The 25,875-nt window shown below is 40.6% G+C and overlaps 1 protein-coding gene across 1 annotated transcript; it reads left to right on the forward strand.

The window, feature by feature from the left end:
- On the forward strand, window positions 1-24,156 carry LOC134536308 (basic salivary proline-rich protein 1-like). Its single transcript, XM_063376062.1, has 6 exons — window positions 1-186; window positions 17,197-18,195; window positions 19,202-19,344; window positions 19,931-20,144; window positions 21,340-21,508; window positions 23,415-24,156. Exons 1-6 carry the CDS (start codon window positions 84-86, stop codon window positions 23,416-23,418), a joined length of 1,632 nt encoding a protein of 543 aa, XP_063232132.1. The 5' UTR covers window positions 1-83; the 3' UTR covers window positions 23,419-24,156.
- Window positions 24,157-25,875: the final 1,719 nt, after the last annotated feature.

Below are 25,875 nucleotides of genomic sequence, written 5' to 3' on the forward strand. Positions count from 1 at the left end.
ACACTGCACCCATTTGACGAGCGGCCTGGTGTTGCGGGTGATTCCGAGTTGCTGTTCTCTGCCCTGCGAAGAGTCGAGCCATCATGAGCGGCGCGTGCTTGTGGCTGGCGCTGCTGCTGTCCGCGGCGACCCTGGCGGCGGCGGCGCAGAGGTCGGCGGTGCCGCGAGGCGGCGTGCGCAACCTGGGTGAGTGGCGCTACTGCGCAACCTGGGGGAGTGCCGCTCCTTCCCGGCGCCCGCCACACTTGCCACGCCGGCGGCAACCCGGCACCGCGGCGGACGAGAGAACAATTAAAGCTATATACTATACTAGCTGCAGTACCCGGCGTTACAAAATGGATAGCGCTATATGACTGCGTGGTGGACACAGATAAATGACACACAATTGCTGTTTGTACGTCTATGACCTATGATTTTACCCTTTGGCGATCGGTTTAACGGTTTGGAAAATGGTGCGCTGCAGCGCCATCTAGCGGAGAGTTACAACAAAAATAGATGCAGCGAAAATATTCTTCGTGTTCATTACATCTATGAATACAAATTATCATGGCGATATATATTGAACGGTTTAGAAGTTGATGCGCTGTAGTGCCATCTAGCAGCGAGTTTAAAAAAAATGTAAATCATAAAAACCTTCTCCATGAAAAATTACTTCAATGTGTCAACTTTCGTGGCGATCGGTCAAACGGTTTCGGAATTCATCGATGTCATACATACCAACACCCAATTTTATAAATGTATAGATTCGTTCGCATTTAACAGCTGCTAGGTTCTGGGCCAATGGCTTGACAACAACTGACCAAAACCATGTATAGTAGGGAATAGGGAAAGCATATGTCTAGGAGTTGCTCTAGCATCGGCCTGGTGCGGAGGGTGAGAGCTGATCTTCGACGGCAGACTGCGTAAATTGATAGTTCTCAGTAATCGTAACTATAGTCAGTGGAGAACTCGAAAACCAACCTCCGTAGCGCATTTGCTGCGCCGGCTATCGGTGAGAAGGCTTCTAGTTTACAGTCTCGGCTAAGACATGGGCGTGAGTTTGCAGGTTTATTGAATATTCAGAAAAAAACGTCACATGGTCAACATTTGCCGATTGGGAAATTTTATGTCAACACATCAGTAGTTAAACATTATAAAATTATATAAATTTATAACTAGTAAAAAATAACTTAAATAATGTTTTCATGAACGCTAAGTTGCTCGAGTGGCGGAAGACTTGGCTTCGATCCCCGGCCTCACCGTGTCTCGATTACTTTAGCCCTGTGTGTTTTTACACCTGTGTATTTCAGGTCCCGCTGTAATCTCAGGGTTTTAATCTCGGCTTAGCTATTTGTGGATAACAGCGTGATTTGAACAATCTAATCATTTATCCTATATATAGACTATAAGAAAGCCCTCAGCCCTAATCTAAAAATAAATAGCCTTTGATTCTGAATGAAATCGTGCTACTAAATTTTAAACGTTCTATCAATATTATAATTTAAAAAAAACAGCTTTAAATTGTTTACAACTGTTGATGATTACAGTAAGAAAATATACTTACCGAATATAAAAAAAACAGTCTCAATTCCATAGTCTTACATGTTTTAACCACCTACAAGCTATGTTCAGTGTTGCAACGATAGTTTTGACGAGTTGAACGATCCAAATTTACCTGTTTTCGTAAACATGTTCCATTTTTTAGGAATATAATAATTATTATGTATGTTTTCATTGGAATTGCTGCCAAGTATTCAGAACAATTTTATTTTTGTGAACATATCTATAAATATTTCATTAATTAACATCCCAATATATTCAAGAGAAAAAATGGTTTCTGGGCCACTAACCTCAGTAAAAAACTTCAAACAGTACTTATTGAATGTAAGTAGGAGATGGCCGTGCCACCATACTCTGGAAATGTTAGAGCTCATTTGCTAGGTCTATTTAAATCCCGAGGCTATTAAATTTGAATATTTAAATGTTAATAGAACATCGTAGCTCGATTTTCCTATGTAAAAAGTAATTTAACGATTCTGACAGTAAAAATATGTAGAGCTGATACGTTTGCGCTAGTAAATTCTCTATCCAAGCAACGAGCAGTTACCAGTGTGGTACGTCTGGTTATTTATATACTTCAGTATTTACTTTCCAATTATTAGGATCGTTCAGGCCGTGATCAGAGGGTTCTTCAGTGTTTTTAGTTTCAACATATCTTAGCACAAAAATAAAGGTTTCAACTTGGTGTTCCATAGTGTTTAGTGATTTTTTAGTACCAGTGAAAAAAATATAAATAAATTAAAATACAGTACTCATTTCGTTTGAAGTTTATTTTTTTCCAGTTTTATGTTAGTTAACAATACACTAGTAGTTAATAAAACCCTTACATCTGCAACATATTCAACCACATGTATCTTTTGCAAAGTTATTTTTATATATTATGATTAATTTCACGTATTTAACTGCAAGTCAAAAAAATATAATAATAGTAAGTCTTCCTATTCCTTGAATAGTTTAGTTTGTATGAGTTATTTTTAAGAGCAACGAAGAAAATAGCAGAGAATTTAATTCAATGAAGAGCTTCAGCCTATAAACCAACAAACTGTTGGACAAATAAAAAGTTTATTAAAAAAAGCTAAAAACTTTATACAAAAGCTGAAGTAACTATTAAAAAAAAAGGAAACTGGTTATTAACACTTAATTAAGCACTCTTGATAGGTTGTTGATCGTGAGAATATTTCACATTCCAATAAACTAACATGGAGTCACGAGACCAAATTGTAATGCCTTTACTTTAGTTAACATAATTTTTTAAAAAACAATAAAACGTACTGTTTAAGAAATAAATCCCCTAAAATTAACTAATGGATCTTCGTTGACGCAGACTTTAAAGTGCTGAGTTCTTTTGTAAACAGAGTGACAGTACACGTAGGGAGATGATAAGTGATTTTTTTCTTAAAACTTTAACATTTTATGAAAGGTTTTGTTGGTCTGCAAACCCGATATTTTTTTGAGTTAGTGTTGAAGTAAGTAAACTTATAAAACGTAAATGGTTGAATATAACTTTAAAAAAAAAAATACGAAAAGCCCTAGGAAATTTATAACTAGTATTAATCTTAAATTTGAGAAGGAAATTTTTAACAGTGTACCATACAAGTTTAGTGAGATTTTATGCAATTTCACGCTATTAGGCATGTAAATTTTTTTAATAGCTCATTTACTACGTTGCAATCAAGTGCCAGAGCTGAAGCAGCTATACATAGCCAAAGATAATGTGGTGTTACTTAGACATCGAGTCACGCGCGGATGTTGAAACCTCCTCCTGCGATCTCCGGCAGCAACGTCCTAAAAATTACACGTCTTTGATCACCGGTTATGGACGAGATTCTTCCGGAAATGTTTCAGTCCTTTTTTTAATCCCTCTCTCTCTTTCTTACGCTACCTCTTCCTTTACTTTGGGCATGTGCCTGGCCGAGTTTTCAGCGTGCGAAGGTTATCTACGCCCTGAGGTGCGTACCAGGATAATTGACTGCTGTTGAACCTGAGGTTCACTTGCCAGCACGGCAGACCGGGCGTCTGTAGTTTATTTGGACCGATCTCAGTAAACTATACAGGAAACAATAAACTTTATTTCAAACATGTTTTAATTCACTACAATTAATAATTGCATACATTTTACAAAAACTTTATATTCGAATAAATGTGGTTTTTACACCCTTATATTTTTAATCAAGATTTTTTTGCTTGTAATGTTACAAAAAAGTAATCTGGTGAAAGGATTCCAAATATTAATGTGCACTACAGAAAATGTTTACTATATGTACGTTCAAATATATTTCTCGCCATGATAGGTAATCCCTTTATATTTACTTCAAAAATAATCGTAAACTAGGTTATATCTTGCTGTGATTTTGGTACGTGAAGTATAACATAAAAATTATTTTTAAGTTTATCAAAGAAATTTAATTAAACTGGATTCTGCCCTGACAGATAGTTATTACCAGTTCTTTGCGCAGTGATGAACACAGTAATAGGATGTCCATAAAATAATGTTCCAGTTTCAATGGTATATTATAACAGATTTATTAGTACTGTTTACAACAAATCATACATTAAATTTAAAGTAAATTGATAGTTCTTACAAATGTTCCATATGTGCACCTTTAGTTAAACGGCAATTATCCAACATAAAGTCCTATTCTTTACCACACTTTGGTAAACAAGTCCGGGGTGATTGAAGAAATTTCCTCTTCAATTCTGTGTCTCCACTCAGGCAAATCATTTAGAAGCGGCGGAACGTGGACACGATTTTTTATAAAGCCGCAAATGGGGAAAAAAAAATTCGAAACGAAAAAGACCTCATCCATCACGACCATCGAGATTTTTCTTTTCTTTTACAAATAGGGGATCACAATTAAACTTGAAACTAAACGCACGTTGAACTTAAATTACAGATTCACCTTTAGCAAACTGCAGAACTCAAAATCGCAAGCGAGAAAACAACAAAGCAGTACTTGCGCATGTGCTTATATAAAACTGTTTGAGTTACTCTTTAAACTCTGCAACTCTTACAGTTGATACTATTAAAGTGTTATGATTGGGGCATTCTTTTGTGGACACACCGTACTATAATCACAGGCTCGTTTGATTTTGCTCGCGCGCGTGATGTCGTCACGGGAGTGGTTCGGAACCGCGACCTGCGTCGGGGCACGCCGCCAGAACTGTCGGGCCGTCTGTTAGCCGGGCACTTGGCATTCCGGGGGCGCCTCCTCCGGGCGGGAACTGACGCTACACGCACGCTCGGCGATGCAGGGGACTCCGCTCGGGTTGCGTAGGTGGCTCCGAGCACCGTCTCTCCTGAATCCCGCATTCCCATTCCGCTCGCGGAACCGCCACGCCGCGGCGGGTTCAACATACCGGCCTCGACTCCTGGCCCGGCCACCTGTCAGCGCGACACAGGAGCTCCGCCGGTTGCGTCGGCGACAGCCGCAGGCGTGGCTGTCATGTCTTGTCAAACCCCGCGAACTAGTTTAGTTACGAAACTATCTAGTTCGAGAAAGAGGGAGAAAAGCTGGTAGTTCCAGTTTATTGAATTTAATTTTAAAAAATAACCAAGGCGAAAGAAACTATTTCTGTGTCCAAAATAAACTCAAAGTACAAACCATTATTATTCTTATGTATTTTTAGGGCATTAAAATACATTGATTACAATTATGTCTGAAAGTTTAATTGGTTGTAACCGTCTTTGTTATTTATCAACTTTTCCCAGTAAATTCATTATTTTACATGATTATAAGAGGTTGAAAGTGATCCCACACAAATTAATAACTTTTACTTATAAACATTGAGAGTCATTCTTTCTAATTTATTGTTTAGTATGCACAGACTACTTTAAATGTGATTATAATTTCAAGAAGCATAAAATGATGACCTTTTGAAATCACTGTAATAGCTTACGAATGTTTATCCAAACAAAATTTAAATTTGTGTTTAAACAATTATGTTTTAAGCAACATATTTCGTGTCTGCAAGCAAAGAAAAGAATGGTGTGTAAGTCGCAATCATTGTCTTCTTCAACACTCTCATACAGTTAAGAGAAAATTTTTACATCTATTGTTATTCCTAGGTTTGATTTTTTTTAAATAATCAGTTTCTTGGTTATATTATTATCTAATAAATTCTTCAAGTGAAATGAGCAAATTAAATGCGTAATTTTTTTTCTACTAATTTTTATAAAAATGTACCTACCGTTTGTATAAAAGACTTGAAAGATTATATAGAATTTTCCTTTTAAGCACTGGATCAGCATCTCATGTTTTAGCACTGTACTTAATTTGTGTAGAAGTATTTCCTATATATTCGCGAAAACATATTTAGGGACTGCCCTTGTGGTTAGCTGTTGGACACCACATCCACCTTACAGTGCAAGTGATTAGATTTCGTTGCAACATACCAGTAAGATACAAGATACTCTAAAACATATTTAGATTCTGACGTCATTTATTTTTACTGCATCAGCCGAAGTTGCATTCAGTTGGCGCCGGTAGAGGTTTACGGGGTAAATCGGGGAATCTGGTGGTACACAGGGCTGTGCGACATTGCGTGATGTCAATCGTCGAAGTGTTCGACGCGTCGACGAAAAATTCGACGTGCCTGTCTTAACGATATGTGCTGACGATTTCAAAAAATTGTAGACGTCCGCATCGACGTGTTGGCATCGAAATGTCAGTCTCATCTTATTGTCCTTGACACATCAGTCTTGAGTCCTTACGATAGACCTATATTTCTGACTTATCGCCCACTATGTGTTGACGATGACATGTCAAACAACATTACAAAATAAAGTGAGAGAGACTGTGATTACTTGCCAGAGATGTGTAACATCTACCATCGGTAACGAGTAAATTCATATGTTCTCATATTGCAAATACACTTATAATACGAAACTCGGACACGAAATTTAACTTACAATTCTTTAAAATATTGCCTGGATTAAAAAACTATAAGCGAATTGTTTTTACAACTAAATTTCTGGTCTTCAATCGCCCGTAGTTTCCGCACCCGCCGCTAGAATTCGCTGCCGGAGCAGCTAAGTTGATTATCGAATCATTCAATTTTTTAAAAGCAATATTTTAAATTTTATAATGAAACGGCTCTGATAAAAGTGAACAAGACTTGAAAAAAATACTATACTCCGGCTTTGGACCTGATTTTTTCGAAGGAAAGAAAAAAGGAAGTTTATAAAAATACTGCCTATCTTGTTCAAATTCACTAAACAGTTAATGCTACAAAGTTATTTTTTTGTCTTTGTGAGCTTTGGTTCGTGCTGTCCGCCACAGATGGCAGCACCGTGGTTGTTACACATGTCCGAAATTACTCCTACCGAGAGTTGAGATGTTACACATCACTAGGACGTCGGTACACGTGCAGTAGCGACGTCGGCGACCACGCCTGGCGGTCGCCACGCAGCTGCCGTTGTCGCGGTCTCGACCCAGGAGGGTTTTGGGGGGGGGGGGGAGGCGCCCGCGGTCAAGGTCGCCGCGCGGAGCGGTGAACCTTCGCCAACCTCCGGCGGGTTGTCGGTCCCCGCGAGACGCCTGTCGCCGCGTCGGGGAGAGAGCGCGCGGAGACGTCTTGAGTGACGTGCCCTTTCGCGGTCCTCGCCGACTGCCGTCCGCTCGCGCGCGCGGGGGGGCTCGTGTTTTAAACATGAGCGGCTTGTTGTCCGCTCCGCTGCGCAGCTGGGAGAGCGATTTAACCCGCGGCACGGACCCCTGCGCCAGGTGCCTTTCACCATTTGCTACACTGTGTTGCGCCGGGTGGAGACCGTTGGCGCGGTCATCGTGAAGTCGAAAGAAGCCGCTATGCCAGAAATATGCTGCGCTCGACGGCATTTTCACCCTTTGTTACATCACGTGACGCACAGAGACTTTAGTGAATTTAACGTAAATTACAACATGAAACCACGCAGTTCATAAGTAGCCTGCGCGAAATCCCGTGAACAACTAAACACAACCGTAAACTGTGCTGGCCCTGTTTTGAATACGGCGAATGATTTTGACGATTCTTTATGCTGTACGATGTGTTTTCTGATTATCCCAGTAAATAAAAGTTTTTACGTTAAGAAAAAATAACGCAAAACTGTTCCCCTAGAAGACCAACACATCAAACTACTTGGACACTTGAATTTTTTTTAAAGCCCAACATTTACCCCAATTCACTCTGTCTCATGTTCGAATGGAAGAGAAGGATTTAAGAAATTATTGCATATGCACTGCTTATTCATAATAAAGGTAATATCGTAAAAATAAATTTTAGTGGGCTGTAGCACGTAAAAGAGTTGGCCTTATCCGCTGTACAATTAACTTCCGGTAAAAACACCACACAGAAACATTTGTCGTCCATCGTCTGGCACGGGAGGCCTCTTAGCTGTTTCTCGGGAAGATATCGCGATGTGTTCAGTTGTGGTCTCGGGGGGGGGGGGGGGACTGGGGGTCGGCGACCTTCCTCCGCGCGCGCACCCGCCCCTCCCGGGGGCTGCCCCGTCGCCGACCGACGCATTCGCGGCCGCCTCGCCGGTCATCAGGCAGGGCGTCGTGCGGTCGGACCGGTCCCCGCCGCGGGGCGAGTCCTTCCGGGAACCTGCACGAGGACAGTGCAGACCGCCGGCGTCGTCTTCCCCCACCCCCCATCTGCCGGCGACCGACCCCCCGTCACTACACCTGCCAGTCGGGTTGCTCCTTGGGGGTGACTCCGTGCGACAAGCCGTTACAGTCCTCTCAGTTAGTGACTTAGGTCCGGCCCCCAAGTTCACCAGTCTCCGCGCGTCCAAGGAAGAGCATGGGCGCAGTATCTAAAAGGAGGCTAAACCTAAACGAGTATACTCATGTCCAATTCATTGATTTGAAAGTATAAAATTCAGCCTAAATGTTCGATGGGAAATTGCTACCAAAGAATAACTAGTGTAGCGTAAACAGGAAAATAGAGTTGTATTATTGTTTTTGAACCACTTATTTCATTATATTTCAAATATTTATATTTTAAGATAACTGTTTATTTTAATAGAACAACATTTTAACATCGCAATACCCTAATTCATTTTGTGTTTGTCCTACTTTATCACTACATATCAAACTGAATTTCAGATACGTGATCTTTGAATTTGCAGCCATGCGTGATATAAAGTTGAATAATCAAGAAGGCCATTAAAACAATTAATTTCAGCCTTCTTTAGAAAAAAAAAAACAGGATTTTTTCCCAATGTTTAAATTTTTTGTCCTGCTACTCACGATCCTGAATTCTATTTGGAGATGAATAGCGTGGAGGGGATTAAATAATTGCGGGCCGTTCGTCGAGCGTGACCAGCCCATGAGGAGAGGAAGAAGGATAAAGTCGGCGAAGATGAGTAGTTGTTCTGGTTCGGAAGGAGGAATTGGTAGGAAGAATGGAGGGAGGGAGGCAAGCGCCCACGATACAGGATTGGGAACCTGCACCTAGTCGCCGGCCGCAAACAGGAAACCGAACCAGTTCTCCTCCTCGCTTGTGTTGCGTGAATCATCGCCCGCAGCGCCGGGGCGGAGCCCGTGGTCAGTCGGCGGGTGGGAAACAGAGGTTCGGTCCCACCCGGGGCCCCTTTGCTCGTGACGCGAGCTCCCGAAACGAGATCGTAGAGTGAGCTGTCACGCACTCGTTAGAAGACCTCCGCCAAGTGAGAGTAGTGGTCACGTCCACATCGCCGTCTTAGCTCTGGTCTTTGTCTCCTCCCGTCTCTAGTTAGGTAGACGTCAAAGAAAGTCTACATATGGCATCCGTTACCATGGTGCGAATTTTTTGCCTTGTTCGTAGTTTCATGGTCCCTAGATCCCGAAACAATCATCTACTCAAACTTTTTTGTATACATCACATTTTATGGACACAATAATTGCTGGAATTTTGCACAAATTACTTTCAGACTGATGCATTAAATATAGACAAGCGCAGTCACGCACTACTGTTTCACGAAGGCTGCGAGGTTATGTGTTCATCTCTTATGCCTGTAATCTAAACGAAGTAAGACACTTTAGCCGTCGATGCCTACGTTGTCATCGAATAAGGTCCATGTGTCCACCGCAATGGAAGCAGTGGGGTGGTTAAGCATCATGAGGTTTTTAGTCTGTCCAGTGCACTTTATTTTTCAGTGTGGAGAAACTCGAGCTACGAAAGTGGCTTTTATGGACCAGTGCCATTTTCCTCATAATTAGACCACCGAGCTTCTAAAACAATATTCAGGAGTCCTGACCATTCGGCAGAAATTCCCAGGTTTAAATCATAGAGAATATCGGGAATTTCTTTCCCGAATCCAGGAATAGGTATTGTGTTGCCCTTTCATCTGAATTCCATTTGTATGGTGTGCCTTGTTCTTCCGTGGTTCTTGATAGAATGAGGCTTAGGATACGCAACCACCTTTCGATCTGACTAATGGTCAGCGTATCTGTCATTTAGTCTAGGACCGTAGGTTTTGAGTCATTCCTAATCGCAGCGTGTTTTTGGGATAAGTCGTACTCCACTGTCAATTTATAGACGAGGCATGGACTCGATATCCTTCCGAATGGATCAATAAGAATCTTCGGCTATCACAAACAAGTTCCAAAAGTTTTTGTCGAATGAGCGTACGTGCGCGGTGGGATCTCGATAGTCGACGGGAGTTTGCCGAGTCACGGTGAGACCTCACGGAGAGTGTACCCGGGTAACACTGGATGCCATCGGCCGTCACACGCTCGTTGCCCCTGAGGTCGAGGAGCGATTGGGATCCGCGCTGCCGGCAAAGCTTCTCTCGTCCAGCCACAAAGACCCCATGCCGAGTCATTGGAGGGGCGGTCCATCTGTACGCCTTCTTCCTCTCTTCTTTGTACTCCAGCAGCTGTGTGGAGCCAATGGCGTAGAGTAGAGGGAGTAGAGAGAGAGGATGAAGTAGTTTACCTTGAGAACAAACTTTGTCACTGGAGGGTTATCCAGGAGTAATTTAGAGCGCTTACTTAACATTAAATGGTATAATTTAATCTATTACTGTGCACTTTAATTTTTAATAGTTTCATAACTGTATCAAAGCATTTTTATTTATTTTCCTCCAGTCGTTCCACGGAAAGAGGCTGTTCATAATAACACTGTGCGCCATAGGTATGTGAGCCTGAAGGTTAGTAAATTTACGTTTCATATACCTATGTACCAACCATAATATTTGTTTTGTGGCTAGGCGCAGAATCAGCACATTCTCTCTCTCTCGTCCATCAATTCAAATCCCGTTCAGTCCAGACATGGACAATTTCACGTCATTATGGAAAAACTGAAGAGCGAGACTGGAACTTTTCTGAACCCAAATATTTCGGACTAAGCATGTGTGCTTTATATTCCTTTATTGACGTGGACAGGATCCAACCACCATATTGATAAATAATTTACTAGTGATAGGCCTAAACACAGCGCACTAGAACTTTTGCGGGCGATCATTTATGCGCTTTTAATTTTGCTGATGGTCGTATATTATTAAAGACATGAAATCTTACTGAAGTGAGCCTGCGTTTACTACCTATCAAAGATAGTGCACAAATTGTCCGAATCCAAAACAACTCGTGATATCACCGTCTCTGCCATCAATATAGGTTTCACGATTTCAGCAAATGAACTCGTGGCTTGATGAACAAGAGGGAAGGAGAGTTGTCGGTAGATGTTTCGGCACACGGCGCAGTGCCGAACCCGTGGGCGCGTCTACGTTGTGCATGCCATTGGAATTCACGCTCGAACCGTGGGGCACCTCATTACCTCGCTTGGCATTGTGCAGGTCTGAGTCGGTCTGATTACAAGCATTGACCGTGTCTCCAGACGACATGATACTTCTCCATTGTTGGGGCACAGCGCGTCGTGAATAATTCATGAGCGTTCTCGAGTCCCCGCCTGATTTGCAATGTTTTATGGCGACACGAATTTGTTACAGAAGAGAGGATAGCCGTCCGACAATAATGCTAAACTTATAACTCCTCGAGATTAACCATTAACAGCTTTGATTGATAAGACACAAATCCGTGTAAAGTAATGTTAAGATAAATTATAGCAACATCTTTTATGAGCGTTGAAGATAAAAATGTAGACTTTTGTAGTGGTATGGAAATATTTTTAAGTCATGCATTCCGCTCGTTTCATAAACAAATATTACGTTTATTTTCTTTTGAGTATAACTCTAGAGTCATTCATACAAAAACATTACATAAAGCAGAAAATATTTATCTTAAAAGACTAACTAAATTTGCCTCCCACACATAACTAATTTATTATTTAAAGTTTTTAAATATTTTAAGCAAAAATAAAATTAATATTGTTGGAGGATACTAAAAGTGAAATATCTCTAAATTTAATTTAGGCCACGTAAAAAAACAAAATGTTTTCCGTTAAGACATACACTTTCAGAATTAACTTCAAAGTCACCTTACATCGTGCAAACAGCATCAGCTCGTAAATAGCCAGACGCACAAATTACGCAAGCGATTTGCAGCTGTTTAATAACAGTACCTAATCAATATTTAAACTCGTATTTATCTACGTCTGGCCCGTTAGAGGAGCTGAAACGTAGTTACTGAGGTTAAAACGGTTTTCGTTTTTAATTTGATGCGCCATTAGCTATTTGTAATCGAATCACCTATAGTTACAGTCATTCATAGCCTTTCGAGTTAGTTTTATTTTTCCTTTCAATCTCAAGTCAATTATCTTTGAATGGATAGCGCAATAAAAAAAAGTTTTCGCCGCAACTTGTAGCGTTAAATTTTCCTATCGTTACTTCGCAGTTTTTATTTTAAGTAGCATGCCCAAACTCCGCTGTTAAAAAAAAAGAGCATGGCGCCATGTAAGCCGGGGAGAAAACTTGTTCTCGGAAAAGTGTCCCAGGGCAGTGGCCGAACGAAGGACGAACTAGCAGCTGTCACGCGGACAGTTTACAGAACACTCATTGGTCTTCACGTTCCGATGACAGATAGCTCAGCAGAGACGGTAACAAAACACAAACCAGGGAATCGTAAATGTCAGCATTAAAATAAACCTGAATCGAAAGACTGGTTACGAGATTCGAACCAATGTCCTCTCTAATACAAGCCCAGAGTATTAACCCTAAAATGAAATTTATTTAATTTTTTTTAATGATTGGCCCGTTTATATCAGAGTTTCCCTTTCCATGACTAATTTTTGACAAGGCTATTTTTTGTGACAACTTTAGTGGCGGGGACCAGTAGGCAGCACATCGACTGGGCGGAGTGTAAAGCGAAAATTACCCATAATTTATGAAAAAAAAATTTTCTGGCCATGTCCGTTTTCTAAAACATGGTTTTATTTGGAAAACTAAGATCTTAAACTTTGAAGACTTTATTTTTGGGTATTTTTTTCTATTATTTGAAAAACAATGATTGAGATTGATTTTACCACCATGATTAAAAAAGTAACATTTTGGTCAGTCAGCGCTCTTTTAACCGATATTACCTGACACGGCACATTCAGTAGTCCGGCATGTACAGAACCGCCTACGTTAGGACTTTTCCGGATAGATACTAAAGATAGATACTAAAGTAAATATTTATTGCCATATAGTAGCTTATTACAACTTTCTTAAATTTTTCGATGATCCGGCATAACCGTGCCGGATATAAAATAACTCACATTAAAACATTACTAATTTTTTGAAGTTCTGAAAAAAAAAATATATTTCGTAACCGTATCTACAATAGTGTTTCAAGAGATTGCAATGGAAAAAAAATGGCAGTGTTTTCGACGCTGAAGGGGAAACTGTATGGCATTCTTAATCTGCCGCTGCTTCCCGGACAGGTTTGCGGCCGGTGTGGCAGATCGCACGTCCAGATACATCAGCCGGCCCTCTTTTAGTATTCACGCGGAGCGCCAGGAGCGCTTCGTGCGGTCCCGGGGTAATGGCCCGCCCCCTCCTCGCCACAGCATCCAATCACGACGCGACCTCCGGGGATGACGCACCTCTCCTGTCGGCCGGGCAGCAGCTCATTACACGGGCGAAGACCCGGCGACCGGTCCTGGCCGCGACGGGAAATTACAGCTCGCAGAGCAAGCTGTGCGAGCTTGCCATATCACGCTTGATCCAAGCTTTCAGTGTATTTGTCGTGGCAAGCGTATCTCAAGCTTTGTGTAAGATCGTAGCAAGCCATATTCAAGCTAATAATAACGGCAATGACTTGCATCCCGCAAGAATCCATTAAATTTGTCGTGGCAAACATAATTTTAAGCCCGATGTAAACTCGAATCAAGCTTATAATTACGACAAAGAGTCGCGTCCGAAAGTTTTCGACGAACTTGCGTAGGCAACTGTAGTTCAAGTTTGATGAAGGCTTGTGTCAAGTTTGAGCCAGCTTGCTGGGGCTTGTCGCAGCAAACACGCGGCAAGCTGGACGCGGGCAGACTAAAGTAATCTTTGATTATGGCTTGCATATTTGTGAAGGAAGTCTTGCTGCCCGTCCCGTCTGTGAAACATTCAAGCTAGTCTAAAACGTTTTGCGATAGTTGTTTCGAATTTATTACATTTTGACTCGCCTTTGTGACGTACGCACTTCTATGCCATTTGATCTATCTAGAAGCGGCATACCAGAAAACATAATTTAATTTAAAAAACGACAAAATATTTACAAAAATTCGAACCCATAACATGTCGCACGGAAATTATCCGCCACTCCAATAAACGTGGCCTTGGAGATTGACAACATCTTAAAACTATATTCTTCACCAAAACATCCTTCTTTGAACTGTTTCGAGCCATATGTTCAAAACGGAACACAAGACGGTTTGTATTTAAAATGTGCCTTGTGCAAGTCTGTGTCCTAACATATGAAGTCACTCTTCAAACTAAATCCACTTTAAATAATGAACCTTTCCTAAAATGTTATTTGGCTCCTCTTGAGTTATTAGTATATTTTTGAAGGATATTTTATTATAAATATCCTTTCAAAAATATACTAATGTCTATGTATGCTAATAGTTTTATTTTTAATAAATAAGTTAGCTCTGTGAAGTTAAGTGGTTGCCACTGCCCTGCAATAGTTACTCTCGTTTTCTGGTCATTACCATCTTTGGATGGCTTTTTCTATAATTTTATTTTATTTTTTCTTGTTTTACCTTACATTATTTAATAGCTGTAAAGAGGCATACAAGTTAGAATAATTATGATCATTCGCGTGACCCTCCCAGGTAAAAAAAATAACGTTTAGTAAATATATGTTGGGACACTTTGGGATCAAACAAATGCAAGATAGATAGCTTTCAGAATAAATTTACATTTAAATCCCTCAGTTAATAGTAGTAACAATAAAATTAAATAAACCAACTGGGTGTGTGAGTTCGAGCATTTAGAGAAAATTGTGGTGATTGTCGATAATATTTCTCCTGGATAAGGCAAAGGAAAGCTATTTGTTAAACTCCACCGCAGAGTTGATTGCACTCTCGTGGTCAGGCTTGTTAATCATCCTGCGACAGGCAACGTGCAGGAACGCGTGGACTCTGTGCGGACAAACTTCAGGTCGAGGTCATTTCTCCGGAGAAAATTCAAGATTCCGGGTAATTCCAAACCTGAAAAAAAAATAGTTTTATGGCTTGATGCAATTATTTACCGGTTGCTTGATTATTATGCATGAGATTCCTATACTTTTTCTTTTCAGCCGACTTCACGTCACACGTATGCCCGAGCGAATATTCTCGTTTTTGACAAATTGTTTAATGGCCGCAAATTGGCGGATGGGTACAGGGAAGCCACTTTCTGTCCGGCAGACGGAATGATGGTCTGAAAAATCCTTCACTCGCGAAGCGGGCTCGTTGGGTTTATCGTCCGCCAGAAACCGCTCGTGTTTTTTTATTATTATTATTGCGTCAAGGTTCCTTTTACGGTCATTCGGCAAGAGAAGCCATTTACCGTTTCAGTTGCCTCGGTGATGCGTGTGAATCAGGCGCTACCGAAACCTGATTGGCGAGCTCAAACGAGGCGCGAAGCTTGTTCCTGGCTGTGCCGTAGAGGTCGGATGCTATTTGTGCAGACCCAGCGGACGATGACTCCGCGTGTTTGCCATCTACGGGCGGAATCGCTCAGATGTCAGAAACTGAGAAGAAAAATTCGCATCAGGCTAGAAGGGAAACACTTATCATGCTCTGATGTAGTCATTCATCTGTGCAGCTATACAAAACTATTTCTCTTATAGTTTAAATAATCTCGTTATAAATTAGTTCTATGCTGCATTAACTTACAATGAACATATATTTAAACGAAAATATATTTAACGGCACTAATTTTAGTAAAGTTTTACTATATTATATAAAAAAAGATTTGTACCTTTCACGGTGAGACTCATTTTTGGTTTGCCTTCTGACCACGAATCTTTGGTTCCAAATTCAGGATTTGCTGTTCATTCATTACCCGTGAAATCTTTATTAAGTAATTTTTTTCTCAATTTGTTTCCTGATAAGACATACTCCTTTAGATATTAAATTTTCTTTACTAGTATTTGAAATATTTTGTCCACTTTAATTTCTGTTTTACATGATAAGCAATTTTTTTTTTTTTTTTTTTTAAACAGATGACTTTCGGCCATTGGCGTGCAGGAGTCTCTGAAGGTTTGAATAACTGTAAACAAAAAAAAAAAGAACGCAGAGCGGGTTCCATAGCGGTGACCGTCGGAACAAGGTCGGGCCCCCCGCGAGGAATAACAGTTTCAACGGCGCGCGCCAACTTACCACACGCCGCGCCGCCCACCGCTGCCACGAGGGCTGTCTCGCTGTCCGACCTGGTCGCGGAGTTACGGGAGAGGCGTTCCTGAGGAGGCGGAGGTGGGACGGCGCGAGAGACGACCTCTGGATTTATCGCCGGCCAGTTCTGGTCTGGCGGGGTCGCGGGGACCCCCTGAGACGCGCGTGCGTCGCGAACCGCGGCCGTTAACCGTCTTCCGGCCTCTCGTGCTCGCTCCTTTTCCTCTCTGTCTGGCCGTTGACAAGCATTGTCATGTGCCTGGTGATGTACAGTGCAATACCTACTTCAGTAGCGACCAATTTTATTATACTTTACATTTGCAATAATAACTCTTAAAACATGTTTTTACATCTTTATCAAATAATCAATTCCTCATTGAATTTCTTATCCAGGCCATCATTATTATACATATATTATTTTTAACAGTTTTTGTGTAATTTCAAAAAAAAAAATTATAAGTAATTAAAACTCATTTGTTAAATACGAATTAAGTAATTATGTGGATCACAAAAAAGGTTTTACAAGTTATTTGAATTTCATAGTCTGTTTTAACTCTTTGAAATAAAATATCTAATATTATATTATTACAGACACAATAGTTAAATTGAACCATAAAATATATAATTTTTTGAAATAAAAATTGACATTTAATTTAAGAAAATATTTAAATAAATATAGTTATTTTTTCCTGCAAAAATGCTGGCGATGAAATGATTTAAAACAAAACCACTGATTAAATGTTAAACAGTTAAAGAAAACTATTAGTGATTAACGGCACTGGTTACTACTCAAAATCAGTCAAAGTATTTACGTTCACTCCTTTGCAATATCCAAATGAAATCATAGCCTTGTAGTTGAGTACAATTAAAATTCAGATATCTAAATGGCTAGAGATAATGATGTAGCAGGCTGGAAGTCTCACGGAAGTGTGTGTGGGCTTGTTGCAGCGGCCAGGCCCTCGGTGAAGGCCAGCGACCTGGACGAGCAGCGCCAGATACAGCAGTGGCAGATCGCCGTGAACCTGCCGCCTGGCCAGGCCCCGCCCCCCGGCCAGGGACCCCCGCAGGGTCAGCAGCCCTCTCCGGCCGGCGGCTCTCCGCCTGGCAGCGTCTTCATCGGCTACTACCCTCCTCCCGCGGGCTACCCCCAGGGAGGTCAGCCAGGATACCCCCAGGGCGGTCAGCCCGGGTACCCTCAGCCCCAGCCTGGATACCCCCAGCCCCAGCCTGGTTACCCTCAGGGTGGCCAACCCGGGTACCCTCAGCCCCAGCCTGGTTATCCTCAGGGCGGTCAACCCGGGTACCCCCAGCCCCAGCCTGGTTATCCTCAGGGTGGTCAACCTGGATACCCCCAGCCCCAGCCTGGTTACCCTCAGGGCGGCCAACCCGGATACCCCCAGCCCCAGCCAGGATACCCCCAGCCTCAGCCAGGATACCCCCAGGGCCAGCCGGGACTTCCGCCCCAGCAGCCCCAGCCGATCCCCACGTCGCCCGAGCAGCCCATTCCTCCCCCACCCGCGCCCCAGCCCGGCCCAGAAGAATACCCTGGAGTGCCACCGCATAACCCCGACGGCACGCTCATCACCACGCAGCCCGAGGGCGGAGACAACCCGGCCGTCCCCGAGCCCATCGCCCCGGAGCCCATCGCCCCTGAACCCATCGCTCCCGAGCCCATCGCCCCCGAGCCCATCGCCCCCGCCCCTGGCCCCGACGGCGGCAGCAACGAGCTGGGCGGCGGCGGCGCCACCTCGGAGCAGCTGGAGGAGCTGAAGAAGAGCTGCACCGCTCCCCGGGGTCAGTTCCCCCACGCCACCGCCTGCCACAAGTACGTCAACTGCTGGGACGACGTGGCCATCGAGGAGGCGTGCCCGGGAGGCCTGCTGTTCGGCGACAAGGGCTACTGCGACTACCCCTTCAACGTCGACTGCGGCGAAAGGAAGATCGAGAGTGAGCGCACCCCTTTAGACAGATCCTGGTGCTGTTTCATGTTTCAATGCAAAAATTCTCATCGCATCATTGTGTCCAAGAGTTAGGGTTTCTAGGGTCTTCTCAGCCCAACTTAGAAGGGATAAGATTTCTTTTGGGAGTTGAGGAATCTAAGGACAGACCCATTATTTTCATAACACAACACCCTACCTTGAAGAAATTCTGGATCAGCCACTGCCATTTTACTTATGTGGATGAATCATTCTGTCAGACGTTTAGAAATAGGACACTTCTATAACAAAGTTGGGATCATTACCTTGTGATGGAAGTTAATTGACTTTTCATAAACAAATTTAAATGTCATTCAGTCTCCAACGGCAACTGATTTTTTTTAAAAAAAGCATTGTTTATATAGAGTTAACATAAACGTTCTTCCGAATGCAAAGAATTTTGGCTGTTTCCGAATATCTTCTTAAATAACCATTTTAAGAGCCTTGAAATGTGCATCTTAAAGGATGGCAACAATTTTGTTTTTATTTACCGAAAAATTTCAAGAATCCTTACAGAATCACCAATGCAGTCTTTCATGAAAAGTCAGGTCGTACGCGTCCTTTGCATGCATCCTCGAGGCATGTTATGCTCCATTTAGTAGAAACGTGACGATAGTCGTATTCGAACCAGCCAACTGCATCACACAAAATTTTATATGTATTGCTTTGATTGTAAATATATAACTTAGAAAATAAATATAGCTTAGAATTAGGTGGTATACAAGAATTTATGTTCACAGGAAACCGACTGCTGAAATCATAAATAAATCATTGTTGATACAGCAGGGTTTATTATCATTTAAATAATATAAAATTTTTTTTGGAGAATTGTTGCTCACAAAATGCAGACTTTATTTTTAAGAATCCATAAGTGAAGGATGTATCCTTACTATCGTTACTATTCGGAAACGGCGACTGTCCGTGACTGTTGCTGGCGACACGGGAACTGACGCGAGGTGTGGCCTGTGGTGCTCCAGAGCCAGTTCCCCTGTCGGAGAACGCGGAGTGCCCGACGGCGTACGGCCGTCACAGGAGCAGCGAGGCCTGCAACATCTTCTACGTGTGCCTGGGCAGCCAGCCGGTCAAGTTCGAGTGCCCCGACACCCTGGCCTACAACCCGGTGAGCACCGACGACTGGTTCTGCAAACCTACCTGCCATTTACCAAATTACATCGAGCATGTATCATCGTGACGAAATTTCGTCAAACTGAGATGTGAAATCAACTCTCACATTTTACATTGTTGTTAACATTGATTTGCGTATTTTTGTATTTTCATGGAATATCTTTGAGATCTTTAAGTTCATTCGCTTTTGATGTAATTAAAAGGCCGCAATCACCCAAAATCCATAAGACAACATAGATAACTTGAACTTTTTTCTTTAAAATTCTTAGATAGTATTTTGTTTTTAATTTTCGTTTTTTTATTGTAAATCTATTATATATCTTTGTTTGGTATCTGAAAGCAAGATTCAGTTAACTTAAATATTTCTTAAATTCTATTCCACTCTATCACTAAACTGGTTAGTAAAAGACCCGCAATTTCTGGTGATCATCAGTTGGCATCATTACGTCTTTCATAAATCTTTGGCAAAAAAAGGTAGATATATTAACAAAGTTTTTACAAAGGTCAGTGACATCTAAAACAGTATCACTCTACCGTACAATTTTTATATTACCATTAAAATTATTCCGTTATTTCTGCAGGAACTCCACATCTGCGACTACCCATACCGAGTGGACTGCGAAGGACTGCCCATCGTGCCCGTTAACTCTTCCTCTGAAGAAGAGACTTCCGAGGGTGCCCCATCCGCCAGCGAACTACCAGATCAGCCAACGCCTGCTCCTGCCCCCATCCCTGAACAGACTTCCGATGGAAGATACTACTACCCTTCCAATGCCTACCAGAATGTGCAGCAAAGTGAGTACTGAAGAACACATATTGTGGAGTCTGGAATAATTACCGAAATGCGTGTGAAATCACACAGTATATTTGAAACCATTTTCACCTCATAGTTTTGATGTTGGTCACTTGCACCTTGTGATGAAAATCTCCAGACTTCTCCGAAACCGGATTAGCAAATGGCAAAATTGATATCCTTAATAGTTCATCGGCATTTACTTAAGAACTTCAGTTTATTTTCAACTTCATTCTATCTCATCTGTACACATATTCAAAATCGCATTTTTTTTTCTAGAAATTGGCTGAGTAAAAAAGGAACATTTGTTTCAATAATCAGAATATCCAGCTGAACTTGGACCAGATTTGTCCCATGTAATTTCATCACAGATCCTAAGCTCTGTTTGTCGAATATATGTAAGAATGTAATATTTTTGTTTCTTAAAATATCTCTTTAAATAAAAAAAAAACATCAATAGTTCCTGTCATATCAGTTTGTGAAAATGGTTTTAAAATTTCTTGAATTAAGGATTACGTATAACCACACTCGAATTAGCTATTTTAATTCTTGGCAAGGTTTATTATTCGGTTTCTGCTTCAATTGATTGCCTCGTGGGTCTTTCTATAAAGTTTTTGGCAATGGTTTCGTAGCTCTGAGTCCCACTCATGGGAATATATGCCTCTATCTATAGTCTCCAATTATAAAATGGAGTGATATCTCTTAAAATAAATAACTACTACCATTTTGGCACGAAATAATGATCTGATTCCAACAAGCAAGGAATTAAGTGACTAGATTTACATAAATGTAAAATGTTTAAGGTGCCAAGCCTTGCAGTTAGTGAATTTTAAATTAAAATTGTAAAAGTGTTATTTTGTAATAACAACTGAGTCTGGATCTGGGATTCTCCATGTTGGAGCATGCTTGATTAGTGATTCGGGATTGGGAATTATTTTATTTCATCATCAACGAATTTTTAAATCACCTAATGTTTAAATCAACTCACCAAACATTGAAATAATCTCACCACCACAAGTTGAAATCAGCTCATCACTTGCTTTGTTTCCATGCACCTGCTTTGCTTTGGGCAATATCAATAACAGTGAGCCGAGAGTTTGGAGTCGGACAGAGCCCTACGGCTAACGGTGGTGTGATCACCCCCATGGGTGTGCATTGGCGTCGAGACGAGATAATCACAATTTTCCCTGCCCGCAGCCTTCTACCAGGGCGCCGTCTGCAAGCCGAACACGCTCTACCGGCTGAACAAGAGCTGCACCTCCGTGTCCATGTGCGTGAACGGCCGCACCACGCTCGTCAACTGCTCTCGGGGCTACAAGTTCGACGCGCGCACCCTGCGCTGCCAGCCCACCCAAAAGGCGCGCTGGTGAGTTTCTTATGGCCAGTCAAACCATAAGAGTTCAGGCATGAACCCCCTTTTCAATAACTGGTTTTATCGTGATTCGACCACATTTCTTGTTGCACCCTTGTGTTTTGAGGGGTGAGTTGAACCGACCGTCGGGTTGCATTTCCTAGCATTACATTCACATTCCACATGTATCACTTATATAAGCCTTTCCTTAGCAAAATTTTTTGTTTAGCAAAAAGCTTTTAAATTCCGGTTTGTGTATTCCAGTCGTAAAAACAAATCAAAACAGATGAGGAAGTCACCACATAAGCTGCTATCTTGTTGCGACATCATCTACCAATTGCAAACAATCAATTGCAGCGACTTCATATAGTTCCAGCCCACTAATAAAAATGCACCTAACATACCTTCGACACTGATGCTACCTGTGTCCATAGATTGAAAACGTACGAACCTCAGATTCCGTGAGCGAGTTTATTTTAGTTCCAGAATGTGTTGGCGCAACATTCAGTGAAATGATCGTAAAATCTTCTTGTGCGATGATCTTTGGGTCGCAGATAGTAGAGCATAACCGTGAAACCAGCCATTAGTCTCTAGCTTTCTCTGGGCTCATGCTGACAGGAGGTCTTGAGGGATGCTCTCCTTCCGATAAGGGACTGATTTGGAGGGGGCGGGCGAACTTGCCTCTTAGTCACTTCCCGATAAAGTTTCAGGGCACCGTCTAAGTTGAGGACTTCAGGCTGATGCATGTCAGTAATCGTTTGAAGCATGGCGTGGTTTACCTTTTGTCAAAAGCGTATGCATAATTTCATTTGGAGTGGGATAGAACCACTTTTCACAATTTCCACTGTTTTTTTTATTTTTTATTTTTTCAAATTCTTTCCATTCGTTAGTGGAAATGATAGATTTTTATGATTTTGGGAGGGAGTAAAAGGGGGTTATATCGCCATCTCCCCCTGAGAATGCCCCTGCCTTGCTCTCTCGTATTTAGGCAGACCAACTAGACTCCGTGCATCATGAGAAGTCACGCCAAGTTTTATCCATAGGGTTCATGTAACGGCGTGTTATACGTTTCTCTGCAGTGGTAGAGCTGGAACTAGGCCTCGGTGGTCGTCGTGGTTGGTCTAGATGAGGCAGGCGGTAGAAGCTTCATGCTTGAGATAAGTTTTGATAGGTTCTCAGAAAAGTGCAGTCTAGAAAAAGCACCAGTGGGGAAGGCCACGTCGTGGTCCGCAGGAATACCAACTTTTTCAGAGTGAGTCAGTGGGAGTGGTTCGGACCTCGGTCCTACCCAATTTACCTCCATAGATCAAATTAATGATTGGCTGAGGGAAGGTGAGTGGGTACTAGGCCCAAAGCTGTGTTCGCCATTGAGTGGCTGAATCGAATTCACATGAAACTCTGCTAAGACCTTTAGAGAATATGTATAGATTTTGTACTGTGATGCAATAACTGCAAAATGGCTTAAATATTTGTGGCAACACATTTTTTTCTATCGTGAACCCGCCTGATATGCACAAATATTTAAAACTTATACATATATAAATGTATATTAGTTTTGAGCCTGCATTGTTGATATTAATTGAACTGTTTCTTATTTTAAACGGGAATTTTGTCTATCAAGGTGACGAGCTTAAAACATTTAAATTTCTCTACTTTAATTATATGGTAAAACTTTATTTTTAATACGTTGTAATTTTTTTATGTCAAGTTGATAGCAGTGTATATCATTTTCTAATAATTCTGTCTCTCAACCTTTAAATTAAATGCGAATTACAACAATTTCATGTAACAATGAGTCCCTTCGAAACGATGTTTTTTTTTTTTTAAGAAATGCATTTCTTATATAATTGACTATGGTATTTTGATGCATCTCCTAATTCTTCAACGAGTGTGTAATAAATGACATTATGTTCTATTTCAGCTGAAGAAAATAATGAAGACGTTTGGCAACAATGGAAACGAATGAATCTCTCGAAGTGAACAGTGGCCGCGGCAACATCGCTTTTTTAACAACCTACGTGCACTCTGCATGCAGCAAGGATTGGGACACTTCGTGTTCTAAATGTACCCGACAATCATAGGCCAAGCTTTCTTCTGCGGATACTGCTATTTGTGTCCACCCTGAGAATTATTTTCTTTTTCTTTTTTTAGATGTGTCCAACTTAATTTAAATATGAGAAATGGTACTTTCCGCGGAAGAAATAATTAGCTTATGTTCTGTCCAGAGTACAACAAAGGTGGTAGTGAAACAAATAAAATCTAAAATAAATATCTGGAATGCAATGATTGTCTTCAAAATATTTAAAAAAATAAACACGCAAAAGTATATGTGCGATGAAATTAATAATTCATGAACGTTGTTTAAATACGACAATTTTTTTAAACAAATTTAGATAGTTTAGTTACGAAAATTTAGAAATATATAGGTACTTGTGAATAGTATGTTATAAAATATGATTTTATAAAGTATATTGGTTTTTACACTTGAAAATGTGTTTGCTTTGTACCTGTTGATGATGATGTTGATGTTGTTTTGTCATTGCGCTGAAAAAAATTTACTTTTTAGCTTAGATTAACACAAAACCAGTTGTAATTGCTGTACTTTTGTCACAGTAAATGTACAATTCGGTACGCCATAATACTAATTAAATGCAAATTGATTACTTTTCTGTTTTATTTAATCTGTCACCCATAACCTTTATCATTCAATAAAAATTATGTGATTTAGCGGTTTTCAATACGTAAACTCACACAACTTATTTAAGAGAACCAACAGCACTACATTAAAAATAAGAATAAAATGCCCACATTGCTATTTTTTTATTTTTCCTTGGAAACACACTTTTGATACTATATTTTCCTATTTTTCTGTTAGTGGACACAAACTATATTTTCAGCTGTAATATATTAAATGCCACTTTTAATAATCGAGTGATATTAGTACGGTAACATGTCTTTTTTTTTTAAGTAGGTTGGTTTGTGTTTACTTCATAGGAAAAAAAACACATGCAACGCCATTTCGTAATGTGACTTGGCACATTTAACGAGTTGTTTAAGGGAGTTATACAAACTCAGTGCTTTCAATTGAATCTGGAATAAGCTAAAGGTTGCAGCTGATTCAGATGTATCGGTTTTCAAAACTGTATTACAAATAAGTCGAATACTTTCTATGTTTAAGTAAAACAATTTTTCCTTCAATAAACAATAATTAACTCCTTCTATTATAACAAAAACTAATGCTGTTTTAAATTCTACACTGTTAGGAGTCACTAAAATTACAAGTTACAAACTACTGCGTATATTTAAAAAAAAAACCACTTAAAAACTGTCAACAAGTTTCGCTTGTTTGAAATCAAAATTATTCTTTTCTACGCCAATGTTTTAGGCACTTTTCAACATGTTGCTAGTATTTGCTAATTTATTATTTTTTTACTCAATAAATATTGAGAGTTATGAGTTGTTTTGACGCTTGTTTTGAAAGGACGTGTATTATTAGAAGACAAAAACGCATTACTAGCAATGCTTTATTTATTTTGAAGCTATGGCAATAGACTTGCAGATTTGTATGTGCATGTTAAGCTTTCTCGTAACAAATAGACTTAAAAGACGCAAACATACTTATTTACAAACTAAAATTGTTAATATGAGTGCATTATTTGCTAGTTAAAAACCTAAAATTACTTTTCAAAGATCTACGTCTTTATATTCATCAAAATACTAGTAAACAATTTGATTTCATTTAGAAACCAAAATTTAAATGCTATTATTCGTCGCAAATAAACAGGCTAGCTTCTCCCAAAGACTTTATCTGTCCAGAAAAACTTATGTATTGAAGTTCTTTAGGTCTACTTTTTGAAAAAATTTTTTGTGTGTTTGTGATGTTGCAGTTTGAAATCCCACTTCATTCGAGCCTTAAAATATCGAGCCACACATTAATGATTCGAGATGTTTAGATTTCCCATGCACAGTAATTTATATATAAAACACGAAATGTACCAACTTCATACAACTTATTAATGTAAAATTGATTCGTTTTTAATTAAATTTTGTCAAGGCAAATGTGCTCGCAAAGATAATCACTTGGATTTTATATAGCTAATATTCAATTCATAAATTTAAAAGGGCTACGAGAATTTACTTTAAATTGTATACAAAAATTTCATTACGGTTTTGGAATGTGAATGAAGGTAGTAAAATTATCTACGTCGCTTCGGCTTTGCCAACAAGTTATTCAGAAATGTCAATGAATGACCATCTAAAGTTAAATGGACAGCTTCTCCAAGGTAACACTGGCCAGTGGTTGCTGGTGCTACTAAGAGTCCCAAAAAAGGGTGTTTTATGTCAGACAGTGTTCTTTATACTAGAAGAATCGCCGTCAGACA

Source organism: Bacillus rossius, chromosome 1 (genome assembly GCF_032445375.1).
Source record: "Bacillus rossius redtenbacheri isolate Brsri chromosome 1, Brsri_v3, whole genome shotgun sequence".
Classification (NCBI taxonomy): domain Eukaryota; kingdom Metazoa; phylum Arthropoda; class Insecta; order Phasmatodea; family Bacillidae; genus Bacillus; species Bacillus rossius.

Excerpts from the sequence above, each read along its gene's own strand:
- LOC134536308 (XM_063376062.1), top strand. The coding sequence starts at position 84 with ATGAGCGGCGCGTGCTTGTGGCTGGCGCTGCTGCTGTCCGCGGCGACC. Across the intron at positions 18,196-19,201 it reads CGGCGAAAGGAAGATCGAGA|AGCCAGTTCCCCTGTCGGAG; the intron begins GTGAGCGCACCC and ends GTGGTGCTCCAG. Across the intron at positions 19,345-19,930 it reads ACACCCTGGCCTACAACCCG|GAACTCCACATCTGCGACTA; the intron begins GTGAGCACCGAC and ends TTATTTCTGCAG.